General features: G+C 44.7%; 1 protein-coding gene across 1 annotated transcript; it reads left to right on the top strand.

Annotated features, from left to right (window-relative positions):
* Positions 1–225: 225 nt before the first annotated feature.
* On the top strand, positions 226–7,858 carry C1QL2 (complement C1q like 2). Its single transcript, XM_060262161.1, has 2 exons — positions 226–1,039; positions 7,379–7,858. Exons 1-2 carry the CDS (start codon positions 347–349, stop codon positions 7,556–7,558), a joined length of 873 nt encoding a protein of 290 aa, XP_060118144.1. The 5' UTR covers positions 226–346; the 3' UTR covers positions 7,559–7,858.
* Positions 7,859–15,980: the final 8,122 nt, after the last annotated feature.

Raw genomic sequence — 15,980 nt, 5'->3', positions numbered from 1 at the left:
GACCAGCGCGGGGAGCCAGGGTCTCGCCGACGTCAGGCTGGTGGGGGGAGTGCCCTCTTGCAGGCTTGGACGGCATCGCCGCCGCCGCTGCGCTCTTCCTCCCCTCGCCTGGCGCTGGCTGGTGGCAGCATGAGGGGCGCGGCGGGCACCAGTCGAGACTGGCCCGGGGAGGAGGCGCTCTGACCCGCCGGCTGGCCGCCTTTCCCCGCCGTCGCGCAGGCAGGCAGGCTCCCCGTCCACAGAAGTCATCATTACTTCGCCGGGCAAAGAAGACCTGTTGGCGCTCGCGGCCCGCCTCTGGCACAGGAGGAAGCGGCTGGTGGCCGCCGGCGGAGTTGCCCTGGCCATGGGCCTCATCCTGCTCATCGCGGTGCCCATCTTGGTGCAGGCGCCCGCTAAAGGTCGCGCCCACTACGAGATGATGGGCACCTGCCGCATGATCTGCGACCCCTACAGCCCCGGCGGCGGCGCCGGGCCCCCCGGCAGCACCGCGGCCCTGGAAGCCTTGCAGGAGTTGAGCGCCAACCCGCCGCCGCCGCCGCCGCCGCCCTTCCTCCAAGGCGCCAAGGGCGATCCCGGCCGTCCAGGCAAACCGGGCCCCAGGGGCCCTCCAGGAGAGCCGGGCGCGCCGGGGCCGCGGGGGCCGCCGGGGGAGAGGGGCGACTCAGGCAAGCCTGGGCTGCCAGGACTGGCGTTGCCCGGGATGGGGCCCCCCGGCGCAGCCTCGCCGGCCGGCGGGGGGAGCTCGGGCGAGAGCGGGGGCAGCAGCAGCCCGCCGCCGGGGGGCGAGGTGAGCGGCGCCCTGAGCACAGCCTTCAGCGGCCCCAAGATCGCTTTCTACGTGGGCCTGAAGAGCCCCCACGAGGGCTACGAGTTGCTCAAGTTCGACGACGTGGTGACCAACCTGGGCAACCACTACAACCCCATCAGCGGCAAGTTCACCTGCCAGGTGCGCGGCATCTACTTCTTCACCTACCACATCCTCATGCGGGGCGGCGACGGCACCAGCATGTGGGCGGATCTCTGCAGGAACGGGCAGGTGGGTGCTGGACCGAGCCCTGACATCGGGTTTCTGGCTGGCGGCGGCGGCGCAGGTGGCGAGGATCAGTCCCAGAGCTGGCTGGCTGGCTGCTTCGATGCCTCTTCATCTCTGGGGCCTCACAGATCCCAGAGACAACTTGGGGGTGGGCTGATCTCACAGGGCTGCTGCCTCTGGAGTCGGTGCCGGGATTCCGACGAGAGAGGGGAAATGGAGTGAGGAGCAGGCACATGGGAGCCAAAGTTATCCTGACCGTGGATAGAGAGAAGGATCCCAGCAGGATCCCTCAGCGCAAAAGAAGAACTCATTTCCATAGGATTCTTAAATGGGAGAATTCAGCAAAAGGGAGTGCTGAAATCAAGGGATTTTTTTGGGGGGGGGGGGAGAAACCTAGCTATCAAGGAATTGAGGGGGACTCCGATATATTTCTGTCAGCCTAAAGGAGGTCCTGATCTTAAGAATTTACTTGAAGGAATATCATTTTTGAGGAAGGAAAGGTCCCCTGTGCAAGCACCAGTCATTTCCGACTCTGGGGTGATGTTGCTCTCACAACGTTTTCACGGCAGACTTTTTACGGGGTGGTTTGCCATTGCCCTCCCCAGTCATCTACGCTTCCCCCCCAGCAAGCTGGGGACTCATTTTATCGACCTTGGAAGGATGGAAGGCTGAGTCAACCTCCAGCCGGCTATCTGAAAACTCAGCTTCCTCTGGGGATCAAACTCAGATCATGAGCAGAGTTTAGGATTGCAGTACTGCAGCTTTAACGCTCTGCGCAGCGGGGCTCTTAGACTATAATTTTAAACATAGGCTAATGAGGGATTCCGAGGCTTTGTACTTGAAGGTGTGTGTGTGTGTGTGTGTGTGTGTGTGTGTGTAAGGGTGGTCAGGAATACCGCTTCCAGAGGAGAGCAAGATTGGATCCCAGTAGCACCTTACACACCAAGATTTCCAGGGTATAAGCTTTTTAAGAGTCATATGAACATATGAAGCTGCCTTCTACTGAATCAGACCCTCCGTCCATCAAAGTCAGTATTGTCTACTCAGACTGGCAGCGGCTCTCCAGGGTCTCAAGCTGAGGTTTTTCATGCCTATGTGCCTGGACCCTTTTTTGGAGATGCCGGGGATTGAACCTGGGACCTTCTGCTACCACTGAGCCACCGTCCCTCCCAAGCTTCCTTCCTTGTTTATCTGAGAAGGAGAGCTGAAGCTCTCAAAAACTAGTACCCTGGAAATCTTTGAAGTGCTCTTTGTGGTCTTTGAAGTGCTACTGGACTCAACACTTGCTCTTCAGCTGTAGGCTGTCCACCTGAGACTATCTCCCCCTGAATCACCTCCTAGAAGTCTGGAATATGACCTTAGGTTCAGGTGGGACATTCTGGTGGGACACCCGAAGCAACTGGAATCAAAAGTTTCCCTTAGAATCCTGGAATATGAGCAGGAAGGGACTGTCCTTGCAACCTTCTCTCGTGCCTCATTTTGACCCGTGTTAAGAATTATTTTCCTTTCTTTCTGTTCACACCCAGCTTCCTTTTATAAGTGATATAATTGGTTTTGTTGGTCATGACACAGAGCCTTCACATTCTCCACAAGGGTTACACCTTCCAGTTCTGTGCCCTAGTGTAGGATTTCACTCCATGTGGGGACTCTTCAGCTCTCTCTCACGCAAGTGTTCATCCTCCAAAGGGACAGTGACATGCTGTTTTTACCAGAACCTGATGAAATTCCTTTCCAAACAGCAGTGTGTGTGTTCCTAAGTGGCATATTCTTCTGCTTATTACACACAGAACCTCTTTCAAAAAGAGCCTCATGGGCCTGAGAACCTCCATCCAATGGAGATGGGTAGGCTAAATTCGGGGCTATTCCAGTAAGGAATTTTGAAACTTGTTTGTAGAAACTTCACTGTGTCTTTGACAGCATACTGGAGACATTGCTTTTTTCAGTTGCTCATTTGTGAATGTAGGATGTCACCCTCATGCAGCGATCCTTCGTTTTTGTGTTCACTGTTTGAGGAGCCCATTCTGAAATGCGAATTCTAGTTTGTTCCCTTTACTAGTTGCACATTTAGGGTTTCACACTTTGTGCCGGGGCGGGGGGAGTCACACCACTCAATAGGAGATCCCAACATTTCTGGGTAGTTCATGTATGCATGATACGTTCAGTTGTTTAAGGACTGTGGCACATGTGTGCATAGTAGCCATGACAGAACATTCAAATCACTTGATGTCACCTCACATACTTTTGGGTGGAGGAGCTTTGATTAATAATTATCAGGAGCTGGAGCACACAAGGCCACTGGGAGGCTTGTTGAAAGTGGTTCTCCTTGGATCAATCTCATCCTTATAACGTCTAGGAACACATGCTGTGTGAATCGTCACACTTCATGCCGTGAGTCTCTCTTCCAGGATTCTGGCTGCTGGTGACTGGGTGGACAGGATACTGTTACAACTGGACAGTAGTAATCGATGTGAAGAAGCTGTAATGCTGCCACTAGGATGCTTTCCTGCCCCCCCCCCCTTCGCCTATGAATCGGTGTCTAGAGAAGAGCCCTGATGTCGCTGTAGTGTAGTCACTGTCTCAGAGCAGACAGTGGAAACCTGGGCTCTCGGTCTGATTAGCAGGAAGAGGAAGGTTGAGCAGCAATATTTTCTTTTGTTACAATTTTTAAAACACAGACCTAAAATGTTGTGAATAGGATAGGAACATGTAACCCAAGCCTGAAACTTTCAGCAGGACCTAGAAAGTTATTAGTTCAAAAACAGAAACCAAGGTGCTGTCAGTCTGGATTTAGATCTCTGTGCTGAGTCCCTTGGCCAAGCACTTGGAGCTCAAAGTGAAGGAAGGGAGACATCATCAGAATGGAAGGGGGGGAGAGAAATTTTGGTGGGGCATGCCACACTCTGAAAGGGCATTATGACTCTTGACTTCCTTCTCTTCCTCTGTTAAATTTCCCCCCTTTTTTTGTATTGTGTGTGTGGGAGCGTGTGCATATATGCCTGGAAGTCATGGTGACTGGGTCATGGAGGACATTCAGAGAACTGGCTTGCCTCTACCTCCCAGCCCTGGTATTCCAAGGAGGTCTTCCACCCAAGTACTTGCCAGGGTTGATCCTGCTTAGTTTCTGAGACGTGACCAAGCTTGCCTGGGCTATCCAGGTCAGGGCTCCTCTGTTAAAACTTCTGATGAACTGGGTAAGTGTCCATCTGCTGAAGTCTGAGCAGAAGGGTTGATGCTTGCATAACCCAGAAAGATGCTAAATTGTGCATATGCAAATCCTTTCAATACAGAGCATGAAAATGACACTTCCACCATATGTGTGCCCCAGGGCCCTCTAAGCTCAAGGCAGCCACCCCTGCATGGCCTCGATCCTTTTCAGAGGTGCAGATAATCTTTTCCTACAGCCATGGCTTATTTGCTTGAGCCACTCAAGACTTATGAAACCAAAGAACAAAGGAGGAGCTTCCCCTCTCAAAATCTTAGACTTCTCAGCAGATCCTTATTTCAGGTGGGGTGGGGGAATGGGAAGTTGGGAAGGAAAGGTCCCCTGTGCAAGCACCAGTCGTTTCCGACTCTGGGGTGACGTTGCTCTCACAACGTTTTCATAGCAGACTTTTTTTACAGGATGGTTTGCCATTGCCTTCCCCAGTCATCTACACTTTCCCCCCAGTAAGCTGGGGACTCATTTTACTGACCTCGGAAGGATGGAAGGCTGAGTCAGCCTCTAGGCTACCTGAAAACCCAGCTTCCACCGGGGATCGAACACAGGTCGTGAGCAGAGTTTAGGACTAAAGTACTGCAGCTTTAACACTCTGCGCCACGGAAGTTAAACTTCATGCTAAAAGATTGCAGTTTTAATAGAGTTATTAAAACATACAATACAATGTACAAAGTGTCACAGAAAATGCAAGAGCAAATTGTACAAAAATATGTCAAACAACACAACAAAACAGAAGTTGGATGATCTCTCTGTTTTTACATTCAAAAGACTGCAGTTTTTAAGATCAAAATCTAACCTATAGAAGCACCTGGGAGGAAAAGAGGAGCAATAAGTAAGACTGGCTCCTCTGCAGGAGCAGATGCTGGGCAACCTGCCCCTGCAGGGGACTTAATATTTCCATCTCGATATTGCTTGTACCTACAAGGTACCTGTCTTGTTTGTTCAGAGATTTTCACAAATGCTTATGGAGAGGTGTCCGAAGATATGACCCCTGTTCTGAAGAGCACTGATACCATACATTTTAGCATCTGGATGAGCAAGATTAGGTCCCATGGGAGAATCAGTTCATTGGGAGAGGAATGTATACAGCTGTCTGTAGAATGGGCCACTGAGGGGGACAAAATAGGAGTCCTGGTCACTCTAATGGGACAAACTTGGGATCCTGGTCACTCTAGGGGTTCATGGAGGGATGAGATTTGTGTTTATATGATTTTGGGGTTGGATGTTGATGATGTGTTTAGGGGAAACTTAATCTGGAGGCCTTGATGGTTTTTTTGTAGCCCTGCTGAGGAAGTGTGAGATGTGATGTGAAAAGAGAGTGAGCAGAATGGAATTTGGGGCAATGGAACATGGATAGGGATCCCTTGGGATTTTGAAATACAAGGACAAAGGAGTGAAAATCCATAAGAGGTAGAATGCTCAGTTTGCACACCAGTGGTGTCATGCTCTAAACTGTGCAGTCTTGTGAGCAAAAATTCTGCTTTGTGATCTAGTGGCATTCAAGTTGTGAGCCACTGCATAAACTACTTTGCTCTGGGGGCATTTTTCCTAAGCTAAGACAAAAATGTGTGAGCTGGAGGCTAAAAACTGTGAGCTAGCTCACACTAACTCATCTTAGAGGAAACATTGGTTGTAATATGTGTGAGCACTAGCAAAGCTGGTTACAGTGGCAAAAGGCTCACCTTGTCAGAATTTGACTAAAGTGATCCTTTATGACTGGAAAAGGATGCTAAACATTTTGCTAAAGGATGCTAAAGTGACTGGAAAAGGATGCTAAACATTTTAGGCTATGGAAAGAAACAGAACTGATTGGGTGAGGATGAGGGGGGTAATGAGAGAAAACCAAGGAAAGGGAGGGGAGAAGAGATTTAATAATTGATAGAGTCTGGGCTTTTTTCTGGGGGAATGTGGCGGAATGGAGTTCCAGAACCTCATTGTGGAAACAAAAGTCTCCAAAAAAAGTTTAAAAGTTCATGATGGGCTCCCACATGTTTTTTCTTCTTAATTTCCCTCTTAAAAGTTCTGGCACTTCGTTTTCCGGGGGGGGGGGGGGGAGCGCTGGATAGAGAAAACTATGAAAGGCTTTAGAAGGGCAAAAGGAGACCTGTGGTATGGTGTGGGGCTGCTGTACTTGTTTAGATACTCAGCTGTGGACCAAGACATCAAAACCAGACCATTTGCATCAATTACCCATCATCTGATGGATATTTTTAATCTCAAAGAGTAGCACAAGCAGAGACTATTACGATGTAACAATCGGGAGAAAAAGATATTGTATTATGGAGACTAGTGTTAATATGGACTTGGAAGTGTGTTATTTATTAGAGAGTATGCTGTGAATATATTGTGCATTGCTGATAATATAGTGATCTTTGACAATGTGCGTTAGAATATTGATGACTGAATTACGTATTGTTCCATTCATGTATTATAGTGAGTATAATACTTGTTGGCAGTTACTCTGTTTCATTTTGGTGCTTGTTAAGGAGGCTGGGAAGGAATACGGTAATGTGAGGGGGGGGGGAGGCCTAGCATGAGAAGTTGGATGGTAGAACTAAGTGCCCCAAGAAGTTAGGATATCTTCAGCTCTGGAGCTTTTAAAGCCAGGATGAACTGGCATCTGTCTGCAAGGATTCAACAGAAAAAATATTTCCAATCATAGAGTTGGAAGGGGCCGTACGGACCATCTAGTCCAACCCCCTGCTCCACTCAGGATCAGCCTAAAGCATCTCTGACAAATAATCATCCAGTCGTGATTTGACGACTACCAATGAAGGGGAGCTGGTTCCAAGAAGTCAAGAAGGTTAAGCTATATGTTGTTTACTGTCATGGCCAATGTTCTTTTTCTGCATAAGGAGTGAAGGAAAGAAAAGGAGGCGATCCTGGTGAAAAGGGGAGTAAGTCACGTGAAGGGAGAAAACAGCAGGGACAAGAGGACCCTTGTTGTGGTTAGATTAAATGGAAGCCGAGGGAAAGGGAGGATTTTGAGGAATGTAGAGAAGGTAGGATGAGCAGCAGCAACAAGGAGAAGGGATGTTTTATGGGGGGCTCAAAACATGGTGATTGGGAAGGGTTGCTCCAAGGCCCTGGATCCATCTTCTTTCTTGCATGGTATCCTTTTGCAGGTGCGAGCGAGTGCCATTGCTCAAGATGCAGACCAGAATTACGACTATGCCAGCAACAGTGTGGTGCTGCACCTGGACTTGGGGGATGAGGTGTATGTCAAACTGGATGGAGGCAAAGCCCACGGAGGCAACAACAATAAGTACAGCACTTTCTCTGGCTTTCTTTTGTACCCTGACTAGCAAAAGTGAGTGTCCGAGGTGTGAGCTCATCGCCTTGTCCCCACCATGCCTTTCCTGGGGTCTGCAGTCTCTTCAGGTCACTTTAAGTTCTACTTAAACAAACTGTACATGTCATTGGCAGTGTGAAAGAGAAAGAAGCAGCTTTCCCCCTTTCAGCCATTGGTGTCTTTCCCCCCCTCTGTCCTATGGTTTGCCACACTATGAGATGAGTAGAATTGAACGCATTAAGCAAATAATGTGCACCATTAATTGATTCATTCACTGATCACTGATTCAAAATGGAGATTTTAATCTGCAGAATCTCGGGTGAAAAGGATGGACCTGTTGGATCTACAAAACACATAGCATACTTTGATTCAAATTGGAGCTGATTTGCAGAAACAGGATTCCCCCCCCACACACACACACACACACACCCCATTTTTAACTTGCTTTCCTTCCAAATAGCTTAAGGCAGGTCTCTCTATATTTCATTTTCAAAAGCACCTCTCTGTGAAAGTAACTTAATCTGAGAGAGAATTATTGGCCCAAGGTTGCCCAGTGAGCTTTGTGGCCAGAGGGAGATTTTAACCCCAGCTCCTAGGCCTAAGATGACACTGTACTGCACTGCCTTTTGCTTAACAAAGTTGTCTTTGCTGTTGTATCAAGAGAATGTGTAACCTTCAGTACATTGCCTCAAAACATCCTAATGCTGGGATAATAATACTGATTTTACCCACTCTGTTACATACAAAATACCACTTTATTCTGTCCCAATCATGAATGTTCATATCCAGGTTTTTCTGGGTCTGAATTTGTTCACAATCAAAACTCTGTTCCATTGTTGGGAATGGGATTTACATTGATGACTGAGTGCACAGCTCCACATACACACCCTGTGTATGGAATTTCAGATAGGAGGACTGCAAACATAAATATTGTATTTATGTAGTCAAATAGAGATATTTTTACTTTCTTCACATTTACCCTGCCTTTCTCCCAAAAGGGACCCAAAGTGGCTTACACAATTCTCATCTCCTCCATTTTATCCTCACAACAATCCTCTGGGGTAAGGTAAACTGAAAGTATGTGACAGGCCTGAGGTCACCCAGCAAGCTTCCATGGCAGAGTGAGATTCAAGCAGAAGTCCACTGCTCTAAGCACTAAATCACACTGGCTCTCATTCGCTGAACAGCTATATTCTCTTGTCTGATTAACACAGTCAACAAGAAATGTCCATTAGTCAAGGGACACAACATCTAATGTTTTGAAACAACCAGCCCATTCTGTGTAAGAAAGAGGCCGAGGTTCTCTTTAAAAAAGCTACATTAAACAAAACAGCTGAATTCTAGCACTTTATTTCTCTTTATGTATTGTTATTATTGCTTTTGAAGAATATGGCAGGATTATAGTGAAATCGCACTGAGTGTTCCTATGCTGCTTTTTTTTATGGAAGACCTGAGTGGAACTATTTCCCCCATTCACCCTTGTGCAATGCAACACTTGTATGGGTGATGATATTGTTATATTAAAAAAAATCTGTCTTTAAAGCAAATGAATGAACACAAGAAAGAAATATCACATTAAATTATCTTTTTTGACAATGGTTTCTCCTGTGTCTCTCTTCTGATGTTTCCTAAGGGAGGCTGGATAGATGGAAACCAAGAAGTGGGCGTGCTTTAACTTTTCGGGATGTGTGTGTTTGGTGTAATCAGTTTCTTGCATTACAAGCACAGTTTGTTGCATAATGCAATGAGGATAATATGGACTGCCCTTTTAGCTGATGTTTACATTCCTTGTATGGTCAGAGGTGAGGCTGGGCAGACCAGACACTATGAATTTGTGACTACAAGAAGATCCTGAATTTCAGACAGGAAGCCCAGCTGACTTGTTTCTTTTCTGCATTTTGGAGAGAGAGATTTTCTATGCAAGAGCAGCGTCTGAAATAAATGGATAAATGGTCTAGACTTTTCCTTCCTGAGTCTCTTGAATAAAAGCAAATGGAGAGACTCATTAGAAATCATACAATGGCCTCAGTACTTCTGCATGTCCTTGGAGTTCTGAGGACCGGATCACAGTTAACGGGATTTAAAATGGGAAACGATGGCTCAGCAGGTTTCTAATGAAAGTGATATAGCATTAAATAAGTCTGTAGAAAATATCCTTTTAAATAATCTGTGATGTTTATGCAAGAGTGGCGAAATTAGACATGTGATGCCTATATATATTTGTGTGTTCTCAAAACAGAGGCATGCTGATCGGGAGCCTTTTCCAGAACTAATGTTTCAGTTGGAGAAGATTAGTGTTTCTTTTTAGTTTGTTTATAAAAATGATCAGCCTAGCAAAAATAAGGGGCAAGCGTTTTGTTTTATGAGGCTTTTGACTTGATTCTTGGGAAAGAATGAAGTAGAAAAAGTCTGTGCACACCTTCAATGGAAAGAGAAGAAGCAAGAAAGGGAAGTTTACTGTGACTGATGGGGCTTTATGTCAGAAGAGAAAAAATAAAGAAAGCCAAACAGAGGGGGCAAAATGGGAGGGAATGGAACGCCAACACAACAGTTGATTATGTATTTTGTGCATGAAATCATTCTTCCAAGACTATTCTTCCACATATAAATTCTAAAGATATAGCTGTGCTTATCAGTTAAAACCAAAAATAGAAACTGGAACTAGCATATGTATTACGGAACAGGTTTTCCTGAACTAGAGCGCACTTCTTGAGAATTATACTGCAAAGGAAATCCATCACCACCTCATAATCTATTGGGGTTGGGCTAGGTCCACTCTGATTGGATCATTTACTCTTTTGACTGGTTCTTGTTTTAATCTGTGCTCTACATAGGCATTTAACAGTACACCTATGTAGGATTACTACAGTCCAAGATCATGATTTCCTGGCCTCGCTTTGCAAGAACTTTCTCTGTCCTTTCTACATTGTATGTATGTATGTATGTATGTATAGTATGCATGCATGCATGTATGTATGTATGTATATTTCTGCCTACTGTGGGTAACGCTTCATGCATCTGGCAAAATGGGTTCTGGCATTTAAAAGCATACGCCACAATAAATGTTTAGCCCTTGAGTTGCCAGAAGACTCTTCCTATACAATTATTTCATAGATTGATACCTCTTGTGCTCCTCTGTATATATGAAGAAAAGTTTTGTATCCCAAACACATTGGACCTACCACAGTAAACTGTTTTCCTATCAACTCCCTCTCTTCTGTGCTTCAATCCAGCATTATCAATGTACCTATGCAAATAATCTGTTCATTGTATAATGAATATATAAGTGTTAGTAATTTGTTTGTCTGGGCTGTAAACGTGTTTCTTCATATCATTCAGAGTTCCCATATTTAATTATTATTTAATTAGCTTAATCATCCCATTCCAGCCTAGCCCAGGCTCTGGGCAATGTACATCAGTAAAATACAAACTAAAAACAGAAGAAATCCACAGATAAGCATAGCAATAAAATACAATTACAATAAAATTTTCCTGATGGCATCTTGTCAAATTAAGTTGTTCCGGGAGGCATCTTGTCAGTTAAGTTCCTCTCTCTCTTTTTCTCTCTCTCGCGCTCATTTTTTCAAGATTTCACCAAACAACAATATTTTCCTGCATTTTTGATCTCTTTGTGAGTACATAATTTTGATCAAAAGTGTTTGTGTGGAATGTGGTGGTACACGTGCATAGATAGTTCTTGTGATAGCGCTGGTTAGGAGCAATACATTCACCTTCTTTACCATTCTGAGAATTAAAATAAGTTTTGTTTTATTTACAATGTTAAAGCTACATTTACTATCTATTTGCTTTACAAGCACCTTTGAGTTCTGGTCAGTGTGAGATATTTAGCTGATGACTGATGATATTTTCCAGGGGAGTGCCTCCCCCTCCGTTGCTTCTTTGACCCAGCATGCCTCTATGTAATCTGAAACCATAATACGAATGCTAACCCAGTTATGTCTGCAGGGATGTTCTCCATTGTCACCTTCAGTTTGAAACAAGGTGAAGACAAGGGCTTAGCACTAATTTTCTCACAAAAAAACCATTCATTTTTCCTGTTTATTTTGTTTTCCCCTAGAGGAAATATTTCACATAAAATATCACATTTTGAGCATTGGTTTTCCTGATCCTGAAATTTTGTATACTAGTCAAATTTGATTTTAATATCTCTGTTTCTATATTTGTCTAAGATAAAACACAAGTGATATAAACTGTGCTTAGCCTAGCATGCTGCAGTCTCTGTCTGTCTGTCTCTCTCTCTCTCTCCCTCACATCAATATAACATAATTCTGTGGATCTTTTACTTCTGTTTTTTTTAAAAAAAAATCAGGTTATTTTTAAAAAGAAACATCTTCTCTCTTCTTCACTGCTGAAGTATTCATCTGAATCTGAACTGATTTTTTTCCTAGCAAATCCACAGCTATTACTTGGGAACATGGTATCATACTTTTGGAACACATCTGATGTTAATGCAAGTACAGAAATAAATGTGTTGATTTTTTTTAATGTTCTGGTAGGCAAAAGAATGGAGGCAAATCTAGATTGCTGGAGAGGACTCTGTCCTGGGAAGAGATCATACAGAACACCACTGTGCTGTAATAACGCAAGGAGATGGACACAGTTTCAGCCTTCAGGCCCCAGCAATGATAGCAAACAGTGTTGTTCTGCTGATGCTCACCTGCGGTCTCCAGCACTTAATGCACATGCTGTGCTTGTGTAATGAGAGAGAGAGAGTAATCAGACCTGGGGAAGGGTATCGGGCTGCCAAGAGTTCTGCACCCTCAGGCCCATGGGACTTTGTTCCAGGTTTAAATTATGGCATGATGAGACCCTAGGCTATATTGTGTGTGTTTAAAGTACCATCAAGTTGCAACTGAGTTATGGCAACCCCACCAAGGGGTATTCAAGGGAAATGAGCATCAGAGGTGGTTTGCCATTGCCTTCCTCTGCAGAGCCGTCCTCGTTGGTCTCCATTCCAAGCATCAGCCCTGCTTAGTTCCTCAGATCTGAGGAACTTCCGTTCCCCTGGCGATATTAATGAGGCCTTACAATACTTGGTTGTTATTGAAGGTGCATTGAAAATATAAAGCACTGGATATACATGTTTTAAAAGGTGAAGGCACACAATAGCAAGTATAATCTGTCCTGTTCTTATTTACAGATGCTTTGTATTGAGCTGTCTAAGTTGTAGTTTACCTTACATATTTCTAAATCCAGTTCTGCTCAATTCTTAGCCCTTTCAGCTGTTTGTTTGTTTTTTAAAATGACACAGGTCATTTAAGTCCAAGTGAGGCAGGGTTGTTTCCAAGTGCTAAGTAAGGGGCACAACATTTTCCTCAGTACCAATAAACCACTGCTTTTAAAATTACCATTAAAGCAGCTTCATGGGATCGGTCTGTTCACAGGTTCTGATTCAAGAAGCTTTGCACCAAATATTGCAGTCTTCTGTTATTTGGAAATATTGAAACCCAGCATTCCAGAATTTTGCAATTGGAAGAGGTGCACACAGCAGCTGTTGCTTTTTTACTTCCCCTAGTGCAGCAAGATTCTGAAACACAGGAGGGGGAGGGGACACCACAAGTTCCAGGATTTCAGTGGGCATTTTGGGCTGCCACTGGAGGGGAGAATCATGTCACATGAATGGCAATCATTGGAAATCCAAATATTCAGAATTCAGATATCCAAATTAATTTCTCATCAGAACGTGACTAAGTAAAGTTATGTGTGTGTGGAGTCATTTCCAGCAGTGGTTTTCCTACCTCCATAATACAGTAGTTCTTTTACTCATTGGAAATTATCACAGTTGGTAAAATGAGTTGCTCTATTGAATGTGATTACCGCACTGATTTGTAAATGCTGAAACACTACTTGGATTCCATTTTATTAGGGTGGTTAATCAAAACTGGATGGCTGCTATATGGGTAGGAAAGTTGATATTTTTCCAGTCCTGCCTACAAAGCAGCCATTTTCCCTGTGATTTCCCTGTGGCCATTTCTTCTTCCTAACGTTTTATAAACCAATTATAGCGTTTTTTAAATTAGTGATTTTTTAAAAGTACCAAAAAACCCCAGCCATGTCAGAGTTCTGAAGCTGTTGCACTGTATCAGCAATACAGAAGCAATAGGGAAACTACACCACCCCATCCCCATGTAGAGCTAACCTGAGACAGAATGTGGGCATCTCTGATGGAATGAGTTTACACCCATCTTGAAGGGGAAAAAGAGAAATACTATCTGCCATGCAATTGCTCTCCTGCCTTCCCTAGCATCCCTTTGTGTTACACAAAGGAAATGAAATCCTCTGATATCGCTTAAGGCTTCTCGAATGATCCTGGGACAAAGCTCTTTGGTAAGGAGGGAGCTTATTTTCTCAGTATAATTTGCACTTGGCTGGAGGAACATGTGCATTTTCCCCTTCATTAGACTGGAGGTAGATGGTAGCTTTTTCCCCTGAGAGGTGAAAAGGGGCTGAAAAGCAGTAAACCCATTCCCCCCACCTTTTTTTTGCTTTTGTTAAGTCTGCATTGTTTCCAAAAGTCTACAAACACAGTGGGCCTTTGCTGGACTGTGGCTGTTTTGAGTAAGGGTTCAGGGGATATGGTTGAAGCTCCTTTTGCATACCTGTCATAGTCCGATCCAGAATAGGGACTGCACACTGGGGAATAAAGGAGGCCACACACATCAGATACGACAGTGATAAAGTTCCCAGGCTTGGTCACATATCCCCACCTAGTGAGCTTAATTTCATAGAAATGTACTCCATAGGGAATTGACTGACTGTAGGAGACTTGATTTCTCACTAAGTGGAAAAAGGGGGACAGAGAAACGTGAAGCAAGACTGAAAATTGTGCTACAGGTGAAAGAAACAGATTCACTGAAGTTTCCATTTTGTCCACACAACTATTCATTAGGACGGATCACTTTCACAAATGGAAAGCTGATGCCGTTCTGAGAATATTCACGGTCAATCAGGGAACCAAGTCTTCCAGACCCAACAATAGACTTTCATCTTCTGGATCATATTTCTTCCTGTTGATTAAACACAGGGCTTTTTTCCTCCAGGAGCCTGCAGGAGTGGAGCGCGACCTGAGCTGGCCAGGGCTCTGGCTAGCCCAACTACCATGAGGCAGCCATGTGCTCCCAAGCCAGGAGGTGTGGCCTAATATGCAAATGAGCTCCTGCTGGGCTTTTTTCTACAAAAAAGCACTGATTAAACAATTATGGTTGTGTATGTAATGAATGTAGGTAAATTTGCTTGAAATGGCTTCCAGTTTGTGTTGAGATTGACAATCAGTATGAACTTTCCCAGAGGCAAGTTCACAGATTTTACAAACTTCTTTCTTCATTTGGGAATGTTCTCATTTTCCCACAGCCATATACTTCAGGCCCCAAACACTTGGATCTTGTAGTGCCTTAGGCAGTCCTAAGTGAGAACAGAATTGGTTTCTGATACCACCAGGGTCTTCTCTTTGCCTGCCTCCTGGTTAACACAATCACAATGCTGATAGATTTTCTTTACTGGTTTTAGTTTGTGGCTGTACAAATTGCAAGACCTTGGCCTTCACAATTTATATTAAGTGGCACAGAAAGGTGTAAGTTCTTTCTCTAAACTGCATGTTACAAGCCCCTACTGCCATCAAAGGAAGATAAGCAGGTATGTTCTTAATCCCTTGCAATGGATGCTAATATGCTTAACCATCTTGAGTATTTTGCCAATCAGTGATATCTCTGGGATATGGTTTGAGACACCTAAATGAAGCATCATTACTCTGGAAGTACAATCCCCACCAGATTTCTAATCCTTTCTGACTTATTCCTCTTCTCCTGGTCACAAGAGGGAGCTTAAGCACAAAGCCCTCAGTTTAAATTTCCAAAAATTAGAATTGACATGCAGCAGCATTACCTGGACCTGGGACGAATTCTAAGGAGGTGCTTTGCACACTGCTTTATCCTTTTGCATTAAGGAGCAATTTGTACTTCTAACAAAAGATCCAACCGTTCCCCTTTGGCAAAAGGGCAATGAAGATAGCTTGCAAGGGAATTGCTGTTCACAATACTTAAACAAATCTGAATCTTAGATTCTCCAATCTATATTCCCCAGTGCAGCTGGTGGCTTGCAATTCAAATGCAAGGCTGGCAGTGAGAGCCTGCCAAGGTGTCAGTGGTTAAGCAGATGATGGATTGATGAGGCAATGAGAAGACACAGGCCAGCAGTGGCACTTTGCCCCGACAGTGATCTATGCATTTGCTCTGCACATGAACAAAGTATGGAGGCGGCTTGAACCACCACCTTCATCAGACATCTCCTCTTCAACTTATCGCCCATGTACTAATTATCAGACTGGCTCACACTCCAGGACAGGAATCAAAATGCTTGTTGAAACTCTGGCAACAGTTTACACAATTGATTGCTTGGGTCTCCTCTGCCTTGTTGTT

This window comes from Heteronotia binoei, chromosome 21 (genome assembly GCF_032191835.1).
Source record: "Heteronotia binoei isolate CCM8104 ecotype False Entrance Well chromosome 21, APGP_CSIRO_Hbin_v1, whole genome shotgun sequence".
Classification (NCBI taxonomy): domain Eukaryota; kingdom Metazoa; phylum Chordata; class Lepidosauria; order Squamata; family Gekkonidae; genus Heteronotia; species Heteronotia binoei.
Note: the sequence above shows the minus strand (reverse complement) of the source record. Positions and strands in the feature narration are given on the sequence as shown.